The sequence below is a fragment of the Nannobrachium achirus genome (assembly GCF_963921795.1).
Source record: "Nannobrachium achirus genome assembly, chromosome: 11".
NCBI lineage: Eukaryota > Metazoa > Chordata > Actinopteri > Myctophiformes > Myctophidae > Nannobrachium > Nannobrachium achirus.
The window spans coordinates 56,137,342-56,163,738 of NC_137820.1; the positions used below are offsets into that span (position 1 = coordinate 56,137,342).

Below are 26,397 nucleotides of genomic sequence, written 5' to 3' on the forward strand. Positions count from 1 at the left end.
CCCCATCTCAAAATATTTAGTTCCAGGGACCCCCAGAAGCAAACTTTTAGTTTAGTTTTTCACTTAAAAAATACATATAGCCTATTCAAAGATTTGCACACATTTTCACATCTTTTCAAAAATAGCAGATTTACAAGCTTGCAGCGTGGCACTCGGTGCCCCTCCACCTTGGGCCCTAGTAACTCAGTCCCACTTTCCCCCCCAGTGTGACGCCCCTGCATGTGGTCTACCTGCCCAAAAGGTAGATCACAATCTTACCTTTTGGGCACCCCTGAGTTAAGGTAATGAGCTGCCTGTGGGTGGGTGTGCTTCCTGTTGGTTCCATGTGTCAGCGCGGGCAGCACACACAGAGCTCACAGAGCCACAGTGCTGACGGTGTGTGGTTGCTCTGAGCTCCCTGCGGGCGGCTGCCCCCTCCCCCTGGGCTCCAGAGCAGCAGTGTCCGACCCGTCCATGGAGCCGGGGACGCAGGGAGGACAGAAGGGTACGTAGCGGAGCCAGGGAGACGAGGCCACCACAGAGCCCAGGCCCCAGGGCAGGCCGTACACCTCTCCGCTCTCCAGGGTGCCGCTGGAGTCTTCCTCGTGAGCCTTGTTCCAGGCCACGATGCCTCGCTCACGCTTTGATCCTATAGTTGTCGGGGCACACGGAACAGCGCGCTGTAGATTACATGCAAATAATTAATTTTTTTCTCCTGTGCTAATTGCTTTATGTGTTATGGAATGGAAGATTCATTATAGCTTCATTGCATGTTTACAAGGGATTCCCAGTGGCCTTGTGGTTAGAGTGTTCGCCCTGAGACTGGGAGGTCCTGACCTATGGGCCACATGGCTCGGCAAGGCTTACTTTCACGAGAACATAGACTTGTTTACAACGCACTGACATGCATTCAGTTCTGTGTGTGTGTGTGTGTGTGTGTGTGTGTGTGTGTGTGTGTGTGTGTGCGTGCGTGCGTGCGTGCGTGCGTGCGTGCGTGCGTGCGTGCGTGCGTGCTTGCGTGCGTGCGTGCGTGCGTGCGTGTGTGCATGCGTGCACGCGTGCACGCGTGCGTTCAAATACCTCGTATGGTGTTGTCCAGTATGAAGCCAAATATACCTCCTACAAACATGCTGGTGGTCAGAAGAACCTGCAGCATCTGGTCTAGTTCTACCACACCTGCACGTTATATAGAGCAAGACCAACATTAATACCTCGTCCAGTTCTACATCAGGGGTTTTCAAAGTGGGTGCCAGGGCACCTTGGGGTGCCATGACGGCAGTCCAGGGGTGCCACAAGATAATTTGATAATATTGGGATTTTATTTGGACACTTAAACAAATATTTTTTGTCATTTTAAACTTGAAGTACAAAGTTATTTTCAGTCAGTTCTAACCAAAATGGCTATTATCTCAACGTTTTCCTCACAACATAACCTCGGGGAGAATAATGGCAAAAATGCGCTTATGTTTCCCCCTGGAGTTGAATTAATATAAAGTGCTGGGAGTGAGCCCTGATCCAAAAGAGTTTGGGAACCCCTGTTCTACACACATAACAAAGTACGAACATTTAAGGCACATTGGAGGTAAATGTAATTGTTTTGTACTGTTGTCAAGCACATTTACTGGGACAAAACCACTGCACCCAGTAAATGGAACTCATGGTCATATACTTGACATTACTGTTAAATTATTGGATTCCAGTTATTTCTGCACGGTATGTAAATCAGCTAGAGGCTTTAAACTGGCTTGAGATAGTTAAATAAACACTATGGATTTGTGTGCAATATATGAAGATAAGATGTAATGTCCAATCCATATGGAACCATTAGACTCAGGTACCTGTAGCGATGGCGGTGGGGTTCTTCATTATCCAGTTTGGGATGACCAGGCCGGAGAACATGGCGAATCCAAAGATGAATATGTTTCTAGAAGAGTTCATGTCTGCATACTGAACAATTACATGAAAACAAAGGAGGCTTGTCATTCATGGCAACACATCTAACAATGCTATTATTGCTGTTGAAAAATACATCTACACATTTCAACTTTTAAAGTTTTTCACAGATGAACCCCCTACTTTGTTGTAAAAGAGAGTCACCCAAAATGAGTGAAAATAGCCAATCTACACTCAACTTTTAGATCTGCCCGTCTCAAAACTTGGTGTCTAGACTTAGAAGGCCAATATGGACGAGCTGTAATTGTCGAAGCTCCGCCCCTCTTACAAGTCTGTTGTTTCCGCCCGCCCTGGCGGTCACTTCTCGCCTTTAGGGCGTCTTACTGGTTATAAAAAAGTTACGCTTTTTTACATACACAAGGTTTCTGCCCGACACTTGGAGCATTGCCTTTATGTGATGATTACATTTCAGAATTTGCATTATTCACCTGCAGATTTGCAACTCCAGCTGCAGAAATGACTCCAAACATGACCATGAACATGCCTCCTATGACGGGTGAGGGGATGGTGGTGAAGACGGCACTGGCCTTACCAAACACACCCATGAGAACCATCAAGATCCCACTGGCTACTATCACCATGCGACTGCCAACCTGCAGGCAGACAATGTTTCTGCTATTATTGTTATAGATGAATGGAATCACAATGTTTCTGCTATTGTAGATTAATAGAGACTGGAGAATTGTTTATAAGTGTTTCTTACAGCAAAAAGTGGTTTTCAAAGTGGGGTCTTTGGAACAAGGGATCCTTGATGGGATTTTGGCTGGAGTCCCCCCCCAAAAAATAATTTCACTATAATCCAGTTCACTTCAAATTATTACAGTACAAAATAATGTAATTCTCAATCCTGATATGGAGACAATTAAGCAAAAACATATTTTGACACCAGGTCCCTTAGCAAAGATTTTATTTCTGCCTCCAGTTCCCACTTGATGGTTAAATAAATAAATCAATGTTATTATTATTATTAGTGGCCAAGCCACGCAGTGGCAAAGGCCACTCATTGATATTGTACTTTTTCTCTATTCTTCCGCCACTTTTTCTATAGTGGCTTGACCGTGCAGTTGCTTTTTACGAAACTCGGCAGTATGGTAGAGGACTATGCCGGCTAAAACACGAAGCTCGCACCAATTGGCCAAAGGGTGGCGCTGTAGGACTATGCCAAATGGCTAAAACACGAAGCTCGCACCAATTGGCCAAAGGGTGGCGCTGTAGGAAGCCTTTGAAAGTGCAAACTTTGAACAGGTATAGCTCATGCGCTGTTTGACACACCGCCATGAAACCTGGACACACATATGCGTCTCCTCATGCCGAACAACTTTTACATTCTGACTTTTGGCCTCTGACCTTTAGTTCTCCCACCCTTTTGAATTATATGAAAAACAGTAAAAATCTATCTCCTCCTGGTATTTTCGCGTCACGTGCATAAAACATTTTTTACATGAACTTTGAACCAATACGGTCGGATCGGCGTTTTTTTTAAAGAGATGCTTACGTTGTTGAAAATGGCACCTTCTGTTATGAAGGTTTACAACCTGATGACCAACTCTTCAACAAAGAAGACAACAAATGAAAAAGTTGGAAAATAAAGATATTGAGAGTTAAGACCTTGAGGAGTTAACTTTATCGCTGCTTGCAGCTATATTTATTATTATTATTATTATTATTATTACATAATTCACCAGGAACGTTACCATTAGCTCTGGAGACTGGCAGGTTTAACGCCAAACCAGAGAAAAGAAGATATTTTATGTTTTGGTTGTTTGAAGCCCTATAAATATGATAAGAGAGGTATTCGTTAGTAAGATGTCTTCTTTTCATGATGATTTCCTTGAGTTTGATGATTGTGAAAAAACCTGAGGTATGTTTTTGTTAAAGGAGTTGTGGCATATTTTAGACAGACAGGGACATGTACTGTAGTCAGCAGTTATACAAAACAAACATAAGAATACAGCAGGTATGCACAGGCAAATATGCTCTGCACAAAATGTTCAATATCCCAAAGACATTTTCCTCTCTGTGATGGACTGATGGTTGCATGTGGACCAGTTAGGCAAGAAGCCTCATCAACCTATGTTTACTTTCATATCCGTATCAATATGAACAGTATCACTGGAGGGGAACCTCATCAAGTTATGTCAGCACCTGTTTACATTTAACCAGTGGTGAAAAAAAGACGGGTAAAAAGAAAAAAGAACGAAGATTAAAGGGGTATTTCACTTTCCAAAAGATGTTGGGTGTGCATTGTCACTAGTTGTGTCAGTGATCTTTAAGTTGTAATACATATTAAAATGGTATATGATGCGTTTATCCAAGGCACTTTACACAGATTTTGCATTACATTCACACACTGATAGTGGAGGAAACCATGCAAGTCTCGAGTGACGTATGCCAGAAAGTGTTCTTGATCTTTTTTTTACACATTTCCAAAGGAAATCTGTGTAGATCTGCTACTTAGATTATAGTGACTCTCTCTAGTATGATCAAGTAGGGCGTTAATTTACGAGAAGAAAAAAACAGCCACACATATAAAGTGAATAATATGGAGATAAGAGGTTTCTGCCCGACAGCAACGATATACACCCGAATTCAGCTGTGTTTGTTTATGTGCTATTAGGCGGGTGCAGATGGGAGTGTGTCGCTATTTCTACATGTCATCTTTTCGCCAACAAACCTAACCCAAACCCTAACCTCTGTGGGGTGAGTAGCTAACCTGCCGACTCTCCGTTGTCAAAATGTTGTGTTGTCGAAATAGCAAGATTTCTCCGGTGCAGATATGGTTTGACCCTCCAAAAATTGCAACAAAAGGTTTCTCAATGGTTTATTGTAGTATTAGGTGTAAGGCTGTCACGAATCCGATTAGAATCGATTCAGTGCTTCGAAATCACAACCCGAATGAATCGAGATTCACAAGGCTTTGTCATGGTTTGTTCATCCAGCGCATGCCGTGTGCTTCTGACGGGGAGAGTAAAAAAAAGAGAGGCGACAGTCAGATACACACACTGAGCAGAGTGTGTGTGTGTGTGTGTGTGTGTGTGTGTGTGTGTGTGTGTGTGTGTGTGTGTGTGTGTGTGTGTGTGTGTGTGTGTGTGTGTGTGTGTGTGGAGGTCATTGCACACTTTCATGCCCAGTAGGGTAAAGTAAAGTAATATTTAATGAGTAGTTCTTTTTTGTGCGTGTTTTTCTAGCACCTTAACTAACTTCCATAAGTATATCATGCACAGTTCAAATCTGCTGCTATGCTCAGGCACCATTGTTTTCTTGTTTATCTCCTTTCCCACTTGCCCCCCTTCTTCCCTTGCTTTTTTTCCTTTTTCTTTTTCCTGCTTGGCCCCTTATCGCTCCTTGGAGCTTTATTAGTTTTCATTGTATTAAACATTTTAGTTTTTATGAAAAGTCATAATTGTTTTTGGCTCATGACTGAAATAAACTATACTACTTAACTAAACTAAACAGCCAAGCAAAGAACAGTGCGGCATGTTTTCCTCAGAGAAAATATTTCATTCTGTATATTTCTAATAAACAAATAAAGTGATTCTGAACTGTTATTATATTATCCGGTGAATTATTACATTATTAATGGCCAAGCCATGCAGTAGCAAAGGCCACTCATTGATATTGTACTTTCTCTTCTTCATTAGTGGCCAAGCCATGCAGTGGCAAAGGCCACTCATTGATATTGCACTTCATCATAATAACTATTATTATTCCGCCACTTTTTCTCTAGTGGCTTGACCGTGCAGTCGCTTTTTACGAAAATCAGCAGTATGGAAGAGGACTATGCCAAATGGCTAAAACGCGAAGCTCGCAACAATTGGCGCTGTAGGAAGCCTTTGAAAGTGCAAACTTTAAACAGGTATAGCTCATGCTCTGTTTGAGATACAGCCATGAAACCCCTACACTTGCGTCTACTCATGCCGAACAACTTTTACACTCTGACTTTTGACCTCTGACCTTTAGTTCTCCCACCATTTTGAATTATATGAAAAACAGTAAAAATCTATCTCCTCCTGGGATTTTTGCGTCACGTGCACAAAACCTTTTTTACATGAACGTTGGTCCAATATCTAAAGATCTGTCTCTGCGGATTTTTTTTAAAGTGAAACATTATTTTTTAATAATTCAATGAATATTGCGGTTTTATGCAAATTATTCTTCTGCCTATAAATCATACATGCAAAGTCACACGTTCATGGCATTGGATATTACACTCACCTTAGTAACTCCCAGAGCTCCTACGTTCTCGCTGTATGAGGTGGTTCCGTTTCCTGTGCCCCAGGCCCCGGCCAGCAGGCAGCCCAGCCCCTCGATGCCGATCCCCCTGTTGATGGCATGTTTAGGGGGAGGTGGCGCGCCGGACAGCCTGGCACAGGCGTGGTAGTCGCCCACCGACTCTATCATGGAGGAGATCACGCCGGCCAGGATGCCCACCACCCCTGCCAAGCTCACGGTTGGAACGCCCCACTGACCTGGAGTTGGATTTCAAACATAAAGTGTCGCTGCATACACGGAACAATCTGAAGAAACACACAACGTTTTCAAACTTATATTCATATACGTAACTGGTCCTCATTAATGCTCATTATTCTATTGAATTCAAATAAGCTTTATTGGCATGAGAAAACATACGTTTACATGGCCAAAATGAGCAACATATAAACAAGTGGAGGGGGTACAGCATTGTGTAAACAGAGCTATGTCACATTGTGTGATATACAGGCTATAAAGCTTTTGGAACAAATAGCAGCATTTATTTTTTCTCAGTATGATTTAGCAGTAGATCTAGATGTCAATCAATGGTTTGTAGTCCTTAGAAAGGCTGTATTCCAGTCTCTAGCCTATTATAAGATGGCACACTCTTGGTCTCAGAGGTGGGCTGTGGTCAGTTCAGAAAGTTATAACATTATCAAAGGGAATCCAAGCTCATAGAAACCTTTCTCTTCTCTTCCTGGAATGTCGGTACACTGAAACAGAAGCCACTGTTGCTGCGTCAATAAATGACCGTTCATGTCATTATGTATTCACAATATTCCCAAATTTATATTATTTTTGTTGCAATACAGCAGTGCATTGATTAAGAAGAAAATATACTTTGTAATTTGTACTTTTGAATACCTAACTCCAGTGCTGCACTCAAGTAAAAAAAATGACTGAGCGAATTTCACTTGTAGTAATAGAATAGTTGACCAGAAGTAATGGTATCTATACTTTGACTCATGTACTGGGTAGGGGCAGAGCTTCATAGGGCCAGGTCTTCTACATACACATACACATCTATTGGCGAATAGTGACCAGAAGTCTACAGAATACATTAGAGTGTATGAGGGGAAAGTGGCAGAACTCTCTAATACAAGGCTCTGGGTAGGGGTTGAGACTGTGTCCAACACACTGGTCCGCATACTCTTCTTACCTGGATAAGGGAACCTGAACCAGGGCGCGCGCTCCAGGATGTCTCCCTGCAGGTCAGTGCGGGCCAGGAAGCCGTACTGCTCAGGACTGGAGGGCAGCACTTCACACACTGTTAGGATGTAGCAAATGAGCCATGACACTGTGATACCCAGCAGCACCTGCAGGGGGAGCCAGAGCACCACTGTGTGAGAGCTGAAGTCTGACTTAAACTAACTTTCCCCCTGGCTTTTGTTTGTTTGATTGAATATTGTATTAGACAGAAAAGTAGAACAGCACAAGTACAGTCTAAAACAATAATACAAAAAAGTAGTACAGCACAAGTACAGTCAAAACACCCTGCCTAAAAGGAGCACCCCAAAAAAGGTCCTTGCGGTCTTGTTTACGTTGGAGGCGTTTTAAGACAAATCGTTGTTGTTCACTATCTTTCCCAAATTTGGTATAATATGTGTCGAGTGGAAACCTCATGCCGTATGTCCAAAAACTGTAACTTTTCAGGATTCAAAATTCTAAAGTAGCAGATCTGCAAGCTCAAAACGTGTCGTGTTTCAATCTTGTGGATCTGCTACTTTTGATGCTTTCATGTGACGCTGTATGATACAGGTAGGGCATTCAATTCAAAGTCAAACACAAAATGTTCAAAAATGTCTGTATCGATCATCGATCATTGAGGATTTCCTATACTCACTGGGAGAATCTGAAAGACGTATAGCCGAGACACGTGCAGCTTCTTGTCCTTGCTGTATGTGGGGAACGGCACCGCTATGTGGCGGAGGTACTGGGAGAACAGGATGATCAGTGCTGTGGTCCTGTGTGGGCCAGAGAGAAGATTCATATTATATCATTTAGGCTATATAGGCCCCCAAACGGGAGGCGAACCCCGGCCCCCAACTCGGCAGACCAGGCAGGCAACGCTAATAGAGCTCTAGTTACCTTAGAGGAACGAGTTACGGCCGGGTCTTTTGCGGGGTCATTACAATATGATTACAACATATAAAACTTGTATTTTACATCAGTTGGTGGAAGTTCTTATGTATTTGGCCGCGGACAACCATCTGAAAATATATTTTGCCAGGGACTCCCAGAAGAGAAGATTTATGTAAAACTAAACAACAACAACAACAACAACAAAAAAACATACAAACAAAGCCTGTACAAGGCAAGTGTGCTGTGAGCTTGTAGCATACATCTGCTATTTTTGCCAACATGTAAAGCATGGATAAACTAACTGGCTTTCCAATGCTAATACTTTGATTAAATTAGTTTCGTAGTAAAAGGATATTTATGAAACTGGCATGTTAACAGATCAGGGTTTGTCAATTTAGTGGGTGCCATGATGCAAGTCCAGGGGTGCTGCAGGATGCTATTTGGACTTCATCAATATCACTTCAGTTTAACCACTTAGACCCTCTATACTTGCACTGTACTTGGTGCGTACTTTACAATATACACCAAATCTCTTTGCCAAAAATAGCAGCTCTACAAGCTCACAGTAAAAGATAGATACTAGCGTATAATACTGTATACCCACATGGCAGAGATGCCCCAGTGTTCCCCAGCCTTGGTGCCAGCAGAGTCAAACAGAGACAGTCCGATGAGAGAGATGGTGGGCGCGATGGTGAGAGGCCCGATGAAGCGCATGAAGACCCCGATGAGGCCGGAGAAGCCCACCACCACCTGGAAGACGGAGCCCACCATGATGGAACCCTGCACCTGTGAACAGAGATGTAATTATTATATGATTGATAATCCACTCAATCCTTTGTAATCAAAGCTGTTTCTGTGCTAAGATTCACACCTGGTGTGAAGTGAATGGTGCGATATATGAGTTAATTTCTTTAAGCTTCCCGTGAAGCTTGGCCAATGTGAGATGGGGCGGGACATACATACAATGACCGGGACATACATACAATGACCAATGACAGTCCGGACAGACACGGCAAACGTACAGTAAATACTACAAAGTCAGATGTATACTATACGAAAAAGAGATCTGCATCACTGTGGTTGTACTGGTCAGCTCTCAGGTTTTACATACTTAAACCCTATCGTCTAGACTTGGTAAACTAGACCTGAGTTGCCTCGGTACTTTTTGTGCAAGAGATTTCACGCCGATCTTCAAGCTCACATGCAACGCGTCACATTGCGATGCATTGCAAGCTTGTAGATCGGTCTGTGTGTGTAGGGTGTGGCTGAAAATGAGCACTTGTACTCTGTATGTAAGCTTAGTCTCGCTCCACTCACCTCTCTCATCCGACTCTGCCACACTTCGATGAACTCAGGGGAGGAGCTGTTGACCAGACTGGCGTTCTGGGTCCAGGCAGGACACGTCCACTCTGGCATGGACAGCATGGCCATGGAGGGAGCCAGCAAGGTGAACGTACCTCCTTGGAGAATGGGCAGTCTGCGGACATAAAGGAGAGATGAGGATTAGGACGACAGGGTGGACAGAGGCAGTAGTTCAGATTATAGAGGGTATGCGCATGCATAAAGTGAAAGGCAAATCGAGTGGCAAATCGAGTGGCAAATTGAGTGACAAAGTGAGTTTAACGTTGTTTAACATTGTTTAGTGCAATCAGCTAAGGACTTTTCTGTTTGGATGTATGGGCTGTCAAGGCAAGAAAGTCGTTTTTTGACAATCATTAGGCGTTCCCACATAACTTCCAGGTATGATGATGATGTCACGCGTATACCCTCTATGGTAGAGTGAAAGTGACTAAGTACATTTACTTAAGTACTGTCTTAAGTACAATTTTGAGTTATTTGTACTTCCCTTGAATTCTTCCAATTTCCAATACTTTTACTTCTACTCCATTAAATTATCTTGGATCCAAATAGTGTACTTTTACTCCAATACTTACTTGGAAACTTTAGTCACTAGTTACTTTGCAGATATACATTATTGCGACCGTATGAAACATACATTGACGACTTTAGTCCTATTTTATACCTAGGCTATTTGAAAATAGCACAACGTGTTGTGAGTTTGTAGATTTCCAAACATTTTGTACTTTTACTTTTGGTACTTTCAGTACATTTTGATGCCAATACTTTTGTACTTTTACTCAAGTAGCTACATTTTGAATTCCAGACTTTTATTTGTCAGAGAGTAATTTATTTAGATAAGCCTTTTATTGTATGCAACCATTAATTTATTAACCACTTTCAACGTGGCATCCGAATTTTGGGAATGGCATAGCAAGGCGAACGTTTTCAAACATCTTCCCTTTTTGCCTCCAAACAAGTAGCGAAAATAGTTGATCTACAAGGCACACCACCCTATTTCTTTCTGAAATTACGCCTCTGGTTACAGGGGTCTCTGATGATCCTCTGGGCCTTTAGAGGGTCTGCATTGCTGATGTGCTGCTGGGCTGTTTTCATCACCCTCTGTAGGGACGTGAGTCCATTCACAGACAAGGAGAAAAGTGTTGTAAGGATACCTGAACAACATTAATGATATGTAGCCATCAAGTTCAGGCAGATCAGATGCACTCATGAGGTTTTCATTATGCCATTATGTTGCTGTGTAATGCTACTTGTTTACATTTGTTTACGTTGTTTAGATAGACATAATACTGTTTGCTAACAATTTAGATAGCAGGTTGTTTACAGTGCTAGGTTTGATGTTTAGCTGGTATCCTAGTTACCTTGTAGCACTTAGATTTTCTTTGCACTCTATTTGTACGACCATTTAGTCTTGTTTGTTGACTATTCATGCGGCGATGAGCCCCCCGGACACTGTGAAACAATGCAGAGGGGTTTCATGCCATTTTCTCTGATCCTGCACTTTGGAAGTTGCTCTGGAGGATAAGAGTCAGATACAGTAAATGGCTAAATTGTACATGGCAAGAGGTGGTTTGAGCTTCATGTTTATCTGGGCAGTAGAGGCCTTCAAGGAACCTGTCAGGTCACTTATTTACAGGGGTCAAAACATAGGATCACTGCTGGTCAAAGTCAAAGTGCAACAGTCACCCCTGTACTTAATTTAAAAGTCTCGTGCCCCCCCCTCTCTCTCTCTCCCTCTCTCTTCCCCTCTATCCTATAATGATTGTAAATGATAAAGGGGTTGATTTGAGTCTTGTGAGGAACCCAGCAGGATCATGACTCTCTAATCAACTGCTGTAGGATAAGTGGAGTGTAAATGGTGTTCTCTGTGTCTGAACGCATGGCTCTGCTCACTCTACCCTCTACATCAGCAGACGCAAATAAAAACCTGACCTTCGGCGACCCTGATCAAGCTTAAAATTAACAGCGAACAAAAGTAATGCTGGGGACTTAGACATGGAACAAAACAGAAGTTTGGCATGCCTTAATACCGTACCACAGGCTAGTGGGTAAATGGGTCTTTTTTATTGTAAAGTTAATTACCCCGTCAAAGTGAATTAGGTTTGAATTATAGTAGAAACATTCTGGGGGTGTGTTTGTCAAGAGGCAAACGTGGTGTCTGTGGTCTCTATACCCCGATGCGTTGCTGTTCCGCACAGCTGACCACCAGGGTATTTACTGATGTTACGGTAAACCTGTTTAGAGCTTACTGCACCCCTTTATACAGCCCCTCTGTGGGTGAAGTATAAGAAAGAGAGCTTACGGAAGCTGCAAGTAGCCTACAATGACTGCCTTCGAATTCTGTTAAAGAAACCCAGGAGCACAAGGGCCAGTGAGCTCTTTGTTTCTTTAGGTCTCACCACCTTCATGGCTCTATTAAGGAACCTTACTTATAAGTTCATGTGCAGACTGGATCGCTCCTTAAATGGATTAAATGGACTGATGTCAGACCCTGGACGTAGCTCTGTCCGGTACATGTCTACTATAAGAGGACACTGGCATGAGTGCCTTTTTTGACTCCGGTGGGGCTAGGGAAATGTACTATTTCTGTTTTTATTTTTTATTATGTTTGTAATGTAAATGTATTGTTTTCTACCCTGTGGGCCCTGAGCCTGTAATAAAGTTTATATATATTTGGAGAGAGAAAGCGGCGCTAAAGCAAGGGAATGTGGATTAAGCAAGAGCTAAGATTCCAACCCTAATAAGATGGAAATTCCTTCCCTAATCCTACTGTGACACAATTATTGAGCCAGGTGGCTCTGTGTGCAGGCAGTATGGTTTGTTTGTGAGTTTAGGGCTATGAAGAGCTGTTTAGCTTCAAGGCTATGCCAAACACAATCGGCGGGAAACAATTGACATATACTGTTGCGCCTGTTGTCTGGATGTGGCTGTAAACAACTGATGCAACTCCTGTGTTTGTTGCGACCGTCAGGGAGCAGTTTACTATGAAAACCTCCACCGGCCGTCCGTCGGTCACACGTGCGGTCGACCGCACGTCACACGTGCGGTCGACGTGTGAGTCTGACATCACTCCGCATCAGTCTGACATCACTCTGACATCACAGAGTCCACAGCTGATGATGTGGCGTGATGTCATACAATACACAAACAAGCCCTATATAAAGGGGCAATTCTCACCAGGGAAGAGAGCATTCCTCGACTCAGACCTTATCGCCAGGATCAACTAAGCTTATAGCTTATCATCACATCCAACCATCTTAAGATACTCAGATAGTGGGGAATGCTCTCTTCCCTGGTGAGAATTGCCCCTTTATATAGGGCTTGTTTGTGTATTGTATGACATCACGCCACGTCATCAGCTGTGGACTCTGTGATGTCATCGTATCTCCATATATGGCCATCTCCGTATATGGAGATATAAGTTGTCCATGCCCAAGTATGGGCTGGTGAGGTCAGACTTGTCTGTCGTACATTTCGGTCAATTCCAGTGGGGATGCCATTGAAAAGTTAATCTAGTTGTACAAAGTAATCAAAGAATGGGTTGACTGGTAGGCTGGTTGACTGCTTTATCTGTGGAGAGTGTATGTCACTGAGAGTCCTTTTATAGCGATTGAAATCATGATGAGGTCACGATGAGTCATCTATGCCCAAATATAGATTTCTAGGTCAGATGGCCCATGGAGTTTGTGATGTCAAACCTAGCAACCCAATATAAACAAACCTGATGTCAGACCTGAAGTATCCTTTTATACCCATATATGGAGATACAGAGATCTCCATATATGGGCATATTAGAAAGCCCATATATGGGCATATACGGATGACATCAGGGATATCCATATATGGGCATAAAAGGGACAAGGGCTTACAGTTAAGAGATCTCCATATATGGGCATATCAGAAAGCCCATATATGTTCATATACTGATGACATCAGGAATATCCATATATGGGCATAAAAGGGACAAGGACTTACAGTTAAGAGATCTCCATATATGGGCATAAAGGGACAAGGACTGTTACAGTAGATATAGAGATGTCCATATATGGGCATAAATGAACAAGGACTGACAAACACTGAGATCTCCATATAACCTATGGGAATATAAGGGATGAGGACAATGCGTAGCATTGTGAGCTTGTAGACCTATTTTCTAAATATTGTTGTACATTAAAAACTTGAAATGGGTCGTTCTGCATAGTACTTGGGATTTGTTGATGTAAATGTTCACATAGAGTGTAATAATTGGTAAAACAAACTTTTGGCCTATTTGCGGAGATAAGCGACCAACGGTCGCTTATCTCCCGATTAGGGAGTCTTACTGGTGTATGTTCTGTTGGAGGGGCATAATCTCTGATGTTCCATTTCCTCTACTATATTTTCAGTTAATTATACTGTATGTGCATGTGTATATTTTAATTGATAATACTAGATTGATTGATTGATTGATTGATTGATTGATTGATTGATTATTTTTATAGACAAAAATGGAGAACAGTACAAGTATAGTCAATACAATTTGAAATGTAGTAAAGTACAAGTACAGTTAAACACCCTGCCTTACGTTGGAAGCCCTCTGTATTTAATTCATGACATAATAAATAGCAAGCAAAGAAAACATACAATAATATCGCAGTTATCAAAAACACTATGTACAGGATAGGGGAAACAAAGGGCTGGGGGTGCTCACTTTCTCGCCTGTCTATGGGAGAAGTGATAACTACCTCCTTCTCTGGGCTCCTGAAAGGTGAGTTTTCAAGGCAGTTTTGAAGGATGCCAGCGAGCTACCGGTACATGTTTAGTCAAGGGAGGTAGTCAAGGAATTCCACACCTGGGTGGCTGTGATGTCAAAGGAGAATTTATCCATATTTGTCTTATGGGTTTGTGACAAAGTAAGGCGCACACTCACCTTACTCTAACTCTACTCTAACTATAATAGTTTGGGGCATCATATCTGGGAATGGTGAGCAGAATGATGTCGCCTGAGACTGTAGTGTCTTGCTCTTTAAGTGTTTCCAATGAGGGTTTAAATCCCCAAACAATGTGCTTAGTTGTCATGGTTTATTCATTTCATGCTTTTTCTTCTAATAAGCTCCTGAAATGCAAACTGTGCATGCTGCCACATCTAATATCCTCTTATAACACAACTAGAATATGCGGTGCCACAGAGGTTATTAATTAACATCAGGCTACTGTGTTGTACTGTTAGCTTCATTAATCAGAAAGTGCAATTTATACTTTCAAATATTTAAAAACTCCTCTCTCTACAAGATGAAAATACACGTTGTGAGCTTGCAAAGCTGCTGTTGTTACTATATTTGAAAGAATTGTGAAAAATGTCACAATATCGATTTGGAGGCATTTGGAATATTGTCCAGCCCCACCACACACATACACAATACATACACATACAGATGTGCCGTTTCAACTCTTCAACATTACTGCTCTTTTCCTGCAAATGCTTTTTTTCCACAGGTTTCTTTCCCTAGAGTTTAGAGTTTAGGCATTTAGCAGACGCTTTTAATCCAAAGCGACTTACAATAAGCAGTTAAAACATCACAATAATAAACAAGGTTAAATGTCAGTACATCAACAGCAATATAACAATGCAAATGAATATCTATCTAGAAAAAACAATATAATCTGTGAAGAAAAAAAGGTTTCTAAAAAAAACCTAAAAACAAATGCTAACTAGCTTCATGTGTGGTCATTGATTTTTCCAGTAGTTGCGACCGTAAGGTCGCAGTTTAGTATGAAAACCTCCACCGGCCGTCCGTCGGTCACACGTGCGGTCGACCGCACGTCACACGTGCGGTCGACGTGTGATGAGGTCACGATGAGTCATCTATGCCCAAATATAGATTTCTAGGTCAGATGGCCCATAGAGTTTGTGATGTCAAACCTAGCAACCCAATATAAACAAACCTGATGTCAGACCTGAAGTATCCTTTTATACCCATATATGGAGATACAGAGATCTCCATATATGGGCATATTAGAAAGCCCATATATGGGCATATACGGATGACATCAGGGATATCCATATATGGGCATAAAAGGGACAAGGGCTTACAGTTAAGAGATCTCCATATATGGGCATATCAGAAAGCCCATATATGTTCATATACTGATGACATCAGGAATATCCATATATGGGCATAAAAGGGACAAGGACTTACAGTTAAGAGATCTCCATATATGGGCATAAAGGGACAAGGACTGTTACAGTAGATATAGAGATGTCCATATATGGGCATAAATGAACAAGGACTGACAAACACTGAGATCTCCATATAACCTATGGGAATATAAGGGACGAGGACTGTCAGCTTGTAGACCTATTTTCTAAATATTGTTGTACATTAAAAACTTGTACTAAGGGTTTAGGTGGAGTCTGAAAAGGTGAGTCTTCAGTCCACGGCGAAAGCTAGCGAGTGAGTCCGTTGTTCTAAGTGAGACAGGGAGTTTATTCCACAGCTTGGGGGCCAGGAGGGCAAACTGTCTCGGACGAGTGGATTTTTCCCTGTTTTGCCTTTCTAATTTTTATGGAGAATGGAGCGTACCGTATTTTTGCAGAAATTCACAAATATTAAGAAAACACTCCATTCCCATTGATAAATTAAAAAGAAGCAGAACCCACCTTCATAGGTAGATTTAAACTTCATATTAAGAGAAGGTCATAAAAATAGCAAAAATAGCTGATCTACAAGCTCAATCCCCTGCAAATCTACTGTCTTGCCAATGGCAGGATGTGTGAAGTTTTGAAATTACACATCTGTACCCGCACGCACACACACACATGCATGCACGCACACACGTACGTGCACACTCACCTTATACCAAAGGTGACCTGCAGCAGTGTGCAGATACCGGACACGAAGAAGATGGTGCTGAGCAGCTGGCTCTGAGTCAGTCCATCATGCTGCAGACACAGACCCTGGGACAGGATGAGAGGGATGGCGATGAGCCCCCCGAACGCTGTGAAACAATGCTGCAGAGAGAGAGAGAGGGGACCTTTTATTTATTAGAATTTAGATTTATGCACACTTTAGGCCAGTCAGTGGTTCTCAACCCGTGGGTTGCGACCCCCATGGGGTCCCCAAATTATTTTGGGGGGTCCCCAGATTATTAACTTAATGTGCAACACTGTTTTCTCACTCAACACTCGACTTTTTAATACAAATTAATAATTTGCCAAATTGTCAAATATTAGAGGCAGAAATTGTGAAAATAGCTGATCACAATATGACCGTATTTTACAAAATGTAATGCCTCAACTCTTTAGTGCTTGTCAGGGTGGGGAGTCCTCAGTTAAAATATGATTATTTTGGGGGTCGCGGCCTGAAATGGTTGAGAACCACTGCTTTAGGCTACTGCAAGCAGTGGGCGATAACGTGAATTAAGGGTGGGGTAGATCGTTGCTGTCGGGCACAAACAAACCTATATTTTGGGGGGCTTTTTGGCCTTTATTTGTATAGGTAACAGTAGAGACAGACAGGAAACAGGGAGAAAGAGATGGGGGGAGACAGAAAAGGCTCCAAAGTTTCAGCCTAAGGGTGGCGCCAGAGGAAAGGTCATGAGGTCGTTGCACATTCCGTGGCAATCCAGCCAGTAGTTTTTCAAGATATCTTCTATTGAACCCAACCAACCGACCAACCAGTTGCCATCGTCATCATCACCCTTCAAACCCTGCTGCTGTCGCATAGGCGGCTCCACAGGGGGTGCATTTAGGGGCAATGCCCACCCAGATTAGACTTTGTGCCCCCTCAGTTCAGATTGGCCAGTAGTACCCTACCCCACCATTATTTTAAATGTTTTACAGGTGTTAATTATACAGTAAACGTTCTTTTTATCATTGTGATTTATATACGTTTACATTTTCAAATTAATTAATAGTTTATTGAAAATACAATAATAAAAGATAGCCTCCTTGTTGGTTTTGTTTTGACATGCAGCACAGGAAATTCAAATCCTTTCAGTGGGAAAACTTTTAATGGACAAAATGCACAAAAAACGGCTTGCTACGTATATATAGGGGTGTGTTGACAAATTGAGTGCCCCCTTTGGAAAATGGAAGGCCCCCCTGCTGATTATTCCCTGGAGCCGCCACTGCTGCTGTTGGCGCTAAATCAAAATGGGATTACAGACATTACTGGTAGATCGGGTAACAGCTTGTATCAAAGGCACTACTGTATGTCACCACCCAGGGGCGTCACTAGGTGGTGGTGGAGGGGTTGTGGGACTGAGTTACTAGGGCCCAAGGTGGAGGGGCCTGGAATTATTTTATACTTTAGCTATTGAAAAATAGCAGATCTGCAAGCTCACAGCGCGGCACCGAGTGCCACACTGTGAACTACCGGTAAATATTTGGAGATGGGGGGTCCGTGGCCAAATACATATCATTTTGGGGGTCCTTCACATGAAACAGTTTGAGCACCACTGACATAGAAACTTAGGTTTTTCAAAAAACCTTATATTCAAAGACATTTTCACGATTTTTCAAAAATAGCAGATCTACAAGCTCGCAGCGCGGCACTCAGTGCCGCGCTGTGAGCTTGTATATCTGCTATTTTTCAATAGTTAAAGCACAAAATAATTTGTAATAATGCGTTCCCAGTTCCCCCTATGAAGAACATTCATGGGGGGCCCGCAGTGAATCCTTGTGCCCAGGGCCCAGAATTTGGTGTGACACCCCTGTCACCACCTACTCGCAAATTGGAGTTGATCTCACGTCAGTGTCTATCGTGCAAATGGTGGTCAAAGATCAACTTGACAAGGATCTGTCATGAGTAAGAAATTACTCATCCATCTCAGCTGACCTTTTTATTTCTTTTTGTTTTAACCAAAAATGTTTAAATTAAAGGCCGACTTGATGCCTCTCATGTGACGCTGCGGTCATTTCCCGTCAATTTGCATCCTTACATCCTCCCTCCCTCAGAAACCTGGTTAGTCGGGGTAGTAGTTATCCAATTTATTACCTGGTTAATCAAATCACCGTAGATGGAAACACATGGCTCAGTATCAACCTACAAGCTACCAGAGGGACTGACATGATGCACAAGTACCAAGGGGGCTAGACTCAGAAGTGTCAGGATCACGGCCCCTATTGTGTCCCTGATGTGACTGTTCAGCGTTTAGCCACTGAGTGTGCCTCTGCCCCTCCCTTGGCCTGCTCCTATATCCCCTCAGCCAATCTCCTATAGAGCTCCGATGTCCTGACGTCATGCCGCTAGATGGCGCTATTCCCCCGGTTCCCATTGCAATTTTTTTGTATTGATTTCCCCATAGGCGAGTCTTCGATCTCCTCATATAAGAACTGTGTTCCAAAAAGAAACAAATCATCCCGGGCGTTTCTGTCAGTGGGGGGTGGCTCTGGAACGTTTATTGCGACCGAAGGTCGCAGGTTATTATGAGAAACGGGGTCGCTTGTACTGGTACCAGGGGTCTCCATATGGGTAACTGGTCCATCACTGGCCAGATGGCCAAGACAGATGGTGCAACCCCGCCCCTTTGGGGCGAGGTCGCTTGTTGCCCTTAGGCGTCTTACCGGTGATATTCATTCATATTTGATATAGCCTGTTTCTGGAGAATCTTTTGTTAATTCTGGCGTCGGAACAATGACATGGCACCCAGAGCACTGCCCTGTAGTTGCGGTGTTTTTCTGGGTGTTCAGTCCTGGGTCATAAGTTGTGTGTCAGGTTCCTTGTTGTCAGTGTTACGTGCAATGTTTTGAGTTATTGTAAATCTGCATTGTTCCAACTAGTACAGTTAAAGCTATACTGTGTAAGTTGCTCAACTTGTGGTCAGTAGCTCTATAGCAAACCTTGGTCGCGTCCGCGTCTTTCGGCCGTTTTTCGGTTCTCACACCCCCGCGTCTGCCTCCACCTCGCCGAGATCTATCTTTTGAGGGGTCCCTGGTTGCTGTGCGTTCAGCCATTCCGGAGATACACTCCTTCACCCATGCTTCACCGTGCACCCGAGTATAGCGACACACGGGAGACTACAAATATGGCCGCCCTAGCGACCCCACTCCAAGATGCGCTGTGATTGGCCGGCAGTGTATAACCCTCGCTGTGATTGGCCGGTAGTGTGATGACGCAATTTTGCCGCGAAAACCGGTCCCCGGTAGTGATCATAGAAAACATATAAAGAGAAGGCTTTAGAAGCTGAAAATAACGGAGTGGGGATTCTAAAACTTTAGCGATTTAACAGTTAGGACAATTTTAAGATTTGTTTTATAAAAAAAGTTACATGGTATAACTTTAAGTCAATGTGATCCTCATCTCCTGCTTCTGTTTTGAGTATGTGGGTCCAACACCTTCGGTTCCTGACTAAAAGGGGTGTGGATTTACCTGAATGCCCAGGATGATGCACAGGTACCAGGGGGGCACGTCTGTCACACAATACACCAGTTTGTCTCCGTGTTCCTCATCAGTGTCAGACTCCTGCCCATCTTTCTTCTCTGGTAGATCACAGAAATGTCCGTCAAGCTGCGATGTAGAAAGACAAAATGTTACCTATTGTCCAACACAACATTGGAAATATTTGCTGTGAAGATTCAAGGTGTTTGTGATGTTGATACGTGTTATAACCAGGACTTACAGTAGTGCAGTTTCACACATCAAACTGAAAACGTGCTTGAACACTCTTACAACCAAAACAAATCCTTGACAAATGTTAACCAGGAAATCTATACTATCACCTATTACAGTCCCAGCAGCCTTGACCTGCCAGCAGACACCATGTAGCTGTGAATAATCTCTTATCTCAGCCACAGCCTCTTTGCTCATCCAGATGCGATAAGACTATAAAGCAAAATAAGTTTTCACAACGTGACTTTTACATAGCAAGGCAAGACCTCACTTATTTGTTTATGCATTGTAGCTATCAGTATACTTAATAAACACAGACATATATCCTATAAAAGTATGATATTAACTTAGTCAACATCGTAGATCATCATAGATTTAATATCACCAACCATTGCTGCAATCACCAACGTTCTGCGATAAACGGCACGGCAACTGATTGTAAAAATGTATCTGTATGTTAGATGTTTACACTTTCTGGGTTAAACCTAGATCTTGTGTGCGGATGTGGTTGTACCTTCTGCTTTCAGTGAGTCAACAGCTGAGCACAACAACGGGGGAATGTTCCTAAGCGTGGACAATCAGGCATGTAAACACACTACATTCTTTCATATCCATCGCATAGGCCTGCTCGATAGAAATGATTAACCATTCTGCAACGTCACAGCAAACAACGATATTCAGTGTGCATGCGTGTGGGTGTGTGTGTGTGTGTTGCATTTAGGATTTTATGGACTGGTTAAGCCTCTATCAAGTCCAAGGTGAAGAGCTATCACTTTTATGGACTGGTTAAGCCTCTATCAAGTCCAAGGTGAAGAGCTTTCACCTCACTGTGGTGTAGTTTTCTAGCTACCACCTACTGTAGCTACCTAATACTACTGTTTCATTTTTAGGTGAAAGCTAGAAAACAGAAACTACACCGCAGTGAGGTGATAGCTCTTCACCTTGGACTATGATAGAGGCTTAGTCTTAAGGCTCATTCATACTCCAGAGAAGGTGAAGAGCAATTCACCGCGGTGTAGTTTTCTAAAGTCAGAAAACGACAACATTACATCATTAGCCGCTGTGAAGAGCGCTTCACCGCAGACCACGAGTCCCCGCCACATCTCCCTGCTTTTACTTTCCGACATCACCTCTTCACCCTGGACTCTTCACTTCACCTAAAAGAGTGAGGAGCTACTCACTTCACCCTAGTATGAATGAGCCTCTAGAGGAATTCATCCTTCCTTCATTTTCATGTAAGTGAGATTTCATCGGAAAGAATGCTAATATAACTAGAAATACTGTTCCTTCGAAACAGTGTGGGCTCGGTTCCAACCCAACAAATAGGATACTTTAAGGTACTGTAAGGTACAGTACCTTACAGTATTGTACTGTACCTTACTATACTGTACTGCACCTTACTGTACTGTACTGTACTGTACTGTACTGTAACTTACTGTACTTTACTGTACTCTACTGTACTGTACTTTACTGTATTCTACTGTAACTTACTGTACTTTACTGTACTCTACTGTACCTTACTGTACTGTACTCTACTGTACCTTACTGTACTGTACTGTACCTTACTGTACTATACTATACTGTACTCTACTGTACCGTACTGTACCTTACTGTACTGTACTCTACTGTACCTTACTATACTGTACTTTACTGTACTCTACTGTACTTTATTGTACTCCACTGTACCTTACTGTACTTTATTCTACTTTACTGTACTTTATTGTACTTTACTGTACTCTACTGTACCTTACTGTACTGTATTGTACTTTACTGTACCTTACTGTACTGTACTCTACTGTACCTTTCTGTACTGTACCTTTCTGTACCTTACTGTACTTTACTGTACTCTACTGAACCTTACTGTACTTTTACTGTACTCTACTGAACCTTACTGTACTGTACATATTATATGTGTTCTAGATCTACATTTTTGATTCTGTGTTTGGGAACCAGCAACTGTCAAATGGACTCCAACTGTAGTGGAGTATATTGAGTGCATATACTGTAGGCTAACAATCCCAGATCACATATGTCCTCCACTATGTCTATAACCAAGGCGTTCTTCTATGTGGCCACTCCAGACTGAGGAGTGGAGCATGGCTTTTATTGTGTTTGTGGATCTGACTTGGAAATGCATTGGTTTTGATATCTCCCTGACAACCAACAACAACCACTAATATGGCTGACTGTCCCTGCGGGCTCTAGGATATATGGCTATGGGATTTACATCCCATCGCCCGGACTTGATTCTTGATCACAGCTGTGTAATCAGTAGAGTGGAGAGGGACATTTATTTATAGTTTTAACTATAACTATAGTTTTATACATCACACAGCTTAGACATTTGGATCAAATCAGAGAGCAGACCTGTGTGAACGCAATGATATAGATAGCATATCTGAAGTGTGAACACTGCAGCCACAGCGCCTTAACATAAACATGGGTCTATTATCCTTCTCTCCACTCTGGGGACCCATTGGAAATGCATTGGGTGCTTAAAGTTAAACATTTTAATTTTTTTATAATTAAACTACAAAACATTTCAAAAAGAAAAATACACGCACACTTGTCCTCAGTAAGCTGAACACATAAAAATTTGAATGGTGTTGAAAGGTGTAAGCGTTTAGGAGATGAAGCGCGCCAAAGTTTTAGGATACTGACTAGTATAGAAATAAACTAGAAATACTGTTCCTTCGAAACAGTGTGGGCTCGATTCCAACCCAACAAATAGGATACTTTAAGGTACTGTAAGGTACAGTACCTTACAGTATTGTACTGTACCTTACTATACTGTACTGCACCTTACTGTACTGTACTGTACTGTACTGTACTGTACTGTACTGTACTGTAACTTACTGTACTTTACTGTACTCTACTGTACCTTACTGTACTGTACTCTACTGTACCTTACTGTACTGTACTGTACCTTACTGTACTATACTATACTGTACTCTACTGTACCGTACTGTACCTTACTGTACTGTACTCTACTGTACCTTACTATACTGTACTTTACTGTACTCTACTGTACTTTACTGTACTCCACTGTACCTTACTGTACTTTATTCTACTTTACTGTACTTTATTGTACTTTACTGTACTCTACTGTACCTTACTGTACTGTATTGTACTTTACTGTACCTTACTGTACTGTACTCTACTGTACCTTTCTGTACTGTACCTTACTGTACTTTACTGTACTCTACTGAACCTTACTGTACTTTTACTGTACTCTACTGAACCTTACTGTACTGTACATATTCTATGTGTTCTAGATCTACATTTTTGATTCTGTGTTTGGGAACCAGCAACTGTCAAATGGACTCCAACTGTAGTGGAGTATATTGAGTGCATATACTGTAGGCTAACAATCCCAGATCACATCTGTCCTCCACTATGTCTATAACCAAGGCGTTCTTCTATGTGGCCACTCCAGACTGAGGAGTGGAGCATGGCTTTTATTGTGTTTGTGGATCTGACTTGGAAATGCATTGGTTTTGATATCTCCCTGACAACCAACAACAACCACTAATATGGCTGACTGTCCCTGCGGGCTCTAGGATATATGGCTATGGGATTTACATCCCATCGCCCGGACTTGATTCTTGATCACAGCTGTGTAATCAGTAGAGTGGAGAGGGACATTTATTTATAGTTTTAACTATAACTATAGTTTTATACATCACACAGCTTAGACATTTGGATCAAATCAGAGAGCAGACCTGTGTGAACGCAATGATATAGATAGCATATCTGAAGTGTGAACACTGCAGCCACAGCGCCTTAACATAAACATGGGTCTATTATCCTTCTCTCCACTCATTGGGAATGCATTGGGTGCTTAAAGTTAAACATTTTTATTTTTTTATAATTATTCTACAAAACATTTCAAAACGAAAAATACAAGCACACGTGTCCTCAGTAAGCTGAACACATAAAAATTTGAATGGTGTTGAAAGGTGTATGCGTTTAAGAGATGAAGCGCGCCAAAGTTTTGAGGAGATACACATATAGCTATAAATAAATAATGAAGATAACATACGTGTGCTCGCCTTCCAGGCGAGCCCACAATAATGAAGATAACATACGTGTGCTCGCCTTTAGGCGAGCCCACAATAACACATTATCAGCATCTGTGCCCTGTATAGACCACCACCACAACACATAATCACCACCTGTGGATCTGAGACAGGGGTGTGGCTGCAGGACATTGAGCTGACCATGACACACGAAAGAAGAGTGTTATGGCCTACACTACAGTTTACAGTGGTGGTAAAGTAACTAAGTACAATTTTGAGGTATTTTGACTTGACTGGAGTATTTTCAATTGGCAGAACCTTTACCTCTATACTCCACTGCATCTCAGAGACAAATATTGCACTCCACTATAATTATTTGAAAACTTTACAAGTTACAGTTTTGTATTTGGATTATTACAAAACATACAGTAACCACCCTCAGCCCTATACATTTCAACCATTTGAAAATAGTCAATCTACAAGCTCACAATGTTGTGAGCTTGTAGATCGTCTATTTTCAAAAGATTTGTATACATTTGAAAACTTGTGAACATTGTGACATTCTGCATAATGAGTACTTTATACTTGCGGTACTTTTGATACCCATAGGCTATATTGTATTTTTTACTCAAGTAAACCTTCAATTCTGGACTTTTACTTGTAACAGAGCATTTCTACATTGCAGTATTGATACTTTTACTTAAAGTTGAAAAAGAAAAAAAAAGAAAAAATACTTTCCACTTTTGCCACCACTGAGAGTATACAGTATAGGTGCAACAAATCACATTTGCACACTTTTCATAAGCAGCTTTTCATGAGCAACCGACCCAGATTTTGTGTACTCACTGCAAATGTGAAGTTGTCCAGTCCGTTGCTTTCATTGACCGGAGCCATGATAGCAGGGTCAGCCAGCCTACAACAACAGGCTCAGGATGAAGCCAGATGAAACGCTGTGTGGTCTTCTGAGATGGAGAAGACAGAGACCCGACCACAAAGCAACATTCACAGGATGGAAGGCACTGAGGCAGGCTGCCTGGAAATGACCCAGTGACTCTGGAGCAAGCACACAGAGAGGGGAGGGCATTCAGGGCGAGAGAGAGAGAGAGAGAGAGAGTTAGTGAGAGAGTGAGAGAGTGTGTTTAGACACGGGACTAGTGTTGCTGCTGATTGTTGGTGGAATGGGTCGCTGGCTGCAGTAACTCATGTGAGCTCAATTACAACACTAGCAACAGCTGACCTGACCTACAGAAGGGAGAGTACAGTCGCCCCCCCCAAGACACATCTACTGTAATCTGCTTTATACCATGGGGGACAAGGGTCCTTGAATAATCGTTGCTATTGGGCAGAAACCTCTTATCTTCGTTATTGTAACTTTTTGTGTTTTTTTGCCCATGATAATTTGATCATACTGCAGCGTCACACGTAAAAGCATCAAAAATAGCAGATCCACAAACTTGTTGCAGATCTGCTACGTTTGCCGTTTTTGAAATTAGAATCCTGGAAAGTAACACTTTCGGACATGTGAGGATTCCACCCGACATGAAAACCTGATCCTGGGCGCCCCATTGGCTCACCTGGTGCCAGTGCATACCACAGAAAACCACATAAAACTACAGTCCTTCCTGCGGCTGGCCCCGGGTTCGATTCCCAACTCCCATGCGATGGCTCTTTGCAAGTGCCATCCCTCCCCCTCACTGTCTATAGGAGAAATAAAGCCGAAATGCAAACAATGTGGCACTGAAGTGGTTAAGGCGCATACCACATATACGCTCTAAAAGGGTATAATGCAGCCTGACAACAAGTTGCCAGTTCGATTCCCGAGCACGATGACCTTTGCTGTGTGTCACTCCCTGTATCTCTCTCTGTTTCCTCTCAGTATTCTACTGTACTACTACTATCCAATAAAGGCAGAAAATCCCCAAAGATGTGATATTGTAACGACGACGTCCGTATCTCTTGCAGGGTCGTTACACTATATATATTTTTTATAATAATAGATAGAATTTATATAGCGCCTTTCATGAATGAACCCAAGGACGCTTTACATAAAAATCAATGAACAACCACCAAACAAAACAACAAACAACTATTTGCCATAAGTCTGAGAGGATAGGTGTATTTTCAGTCCAGAAAGAAAGAGATGTATGTATTAATATTACATT

General features: G+C 42.3%; 1 protein-coding gene across 1 annotated transcript; it reads right to left on the reverse strand.

Annotated features, from left to right (window-relative positions):
* Nucleotides 1-353: 353 nt before the first annotated feature.
* Nucleotides 354-25,215, reverse strand: LOC308294476 (solute carrier family 23 member 1-like; the record flags this gene model as incomplete). The annotated part of the gene is made up of 12 exons (XM_080737210.1): nucleotides 25,082-25,215; nucleotides 19,977-20,114; nucleotides 16,458-16,615; nucleotides 9,583-9,742; nucleotides 8,870-9,051; nucleotides 8,027-8,147; nucleotides 7,343-7,499; nucleotides 6,148-6,401; nucleotides 2,361-2,525; nucleotides 1,818-1,926; nucleotides 1,060-1,155; nucleotides 354-628 (listed from the first exon to the last, which is right to left on the reverse strand). Exons 1-12 carry the CDS (start codon nucleotides 25,127-25,129, stop codon nucleotides 354-356), a joined length of 1,863 nt encoding a protein of 620 aa, XP_080593336.1. The 5' UTR covers nucleotides 25,130-25,215.
* Nucleotides 25,216-26,397: the final 1,182 nt, after the last annotated feature.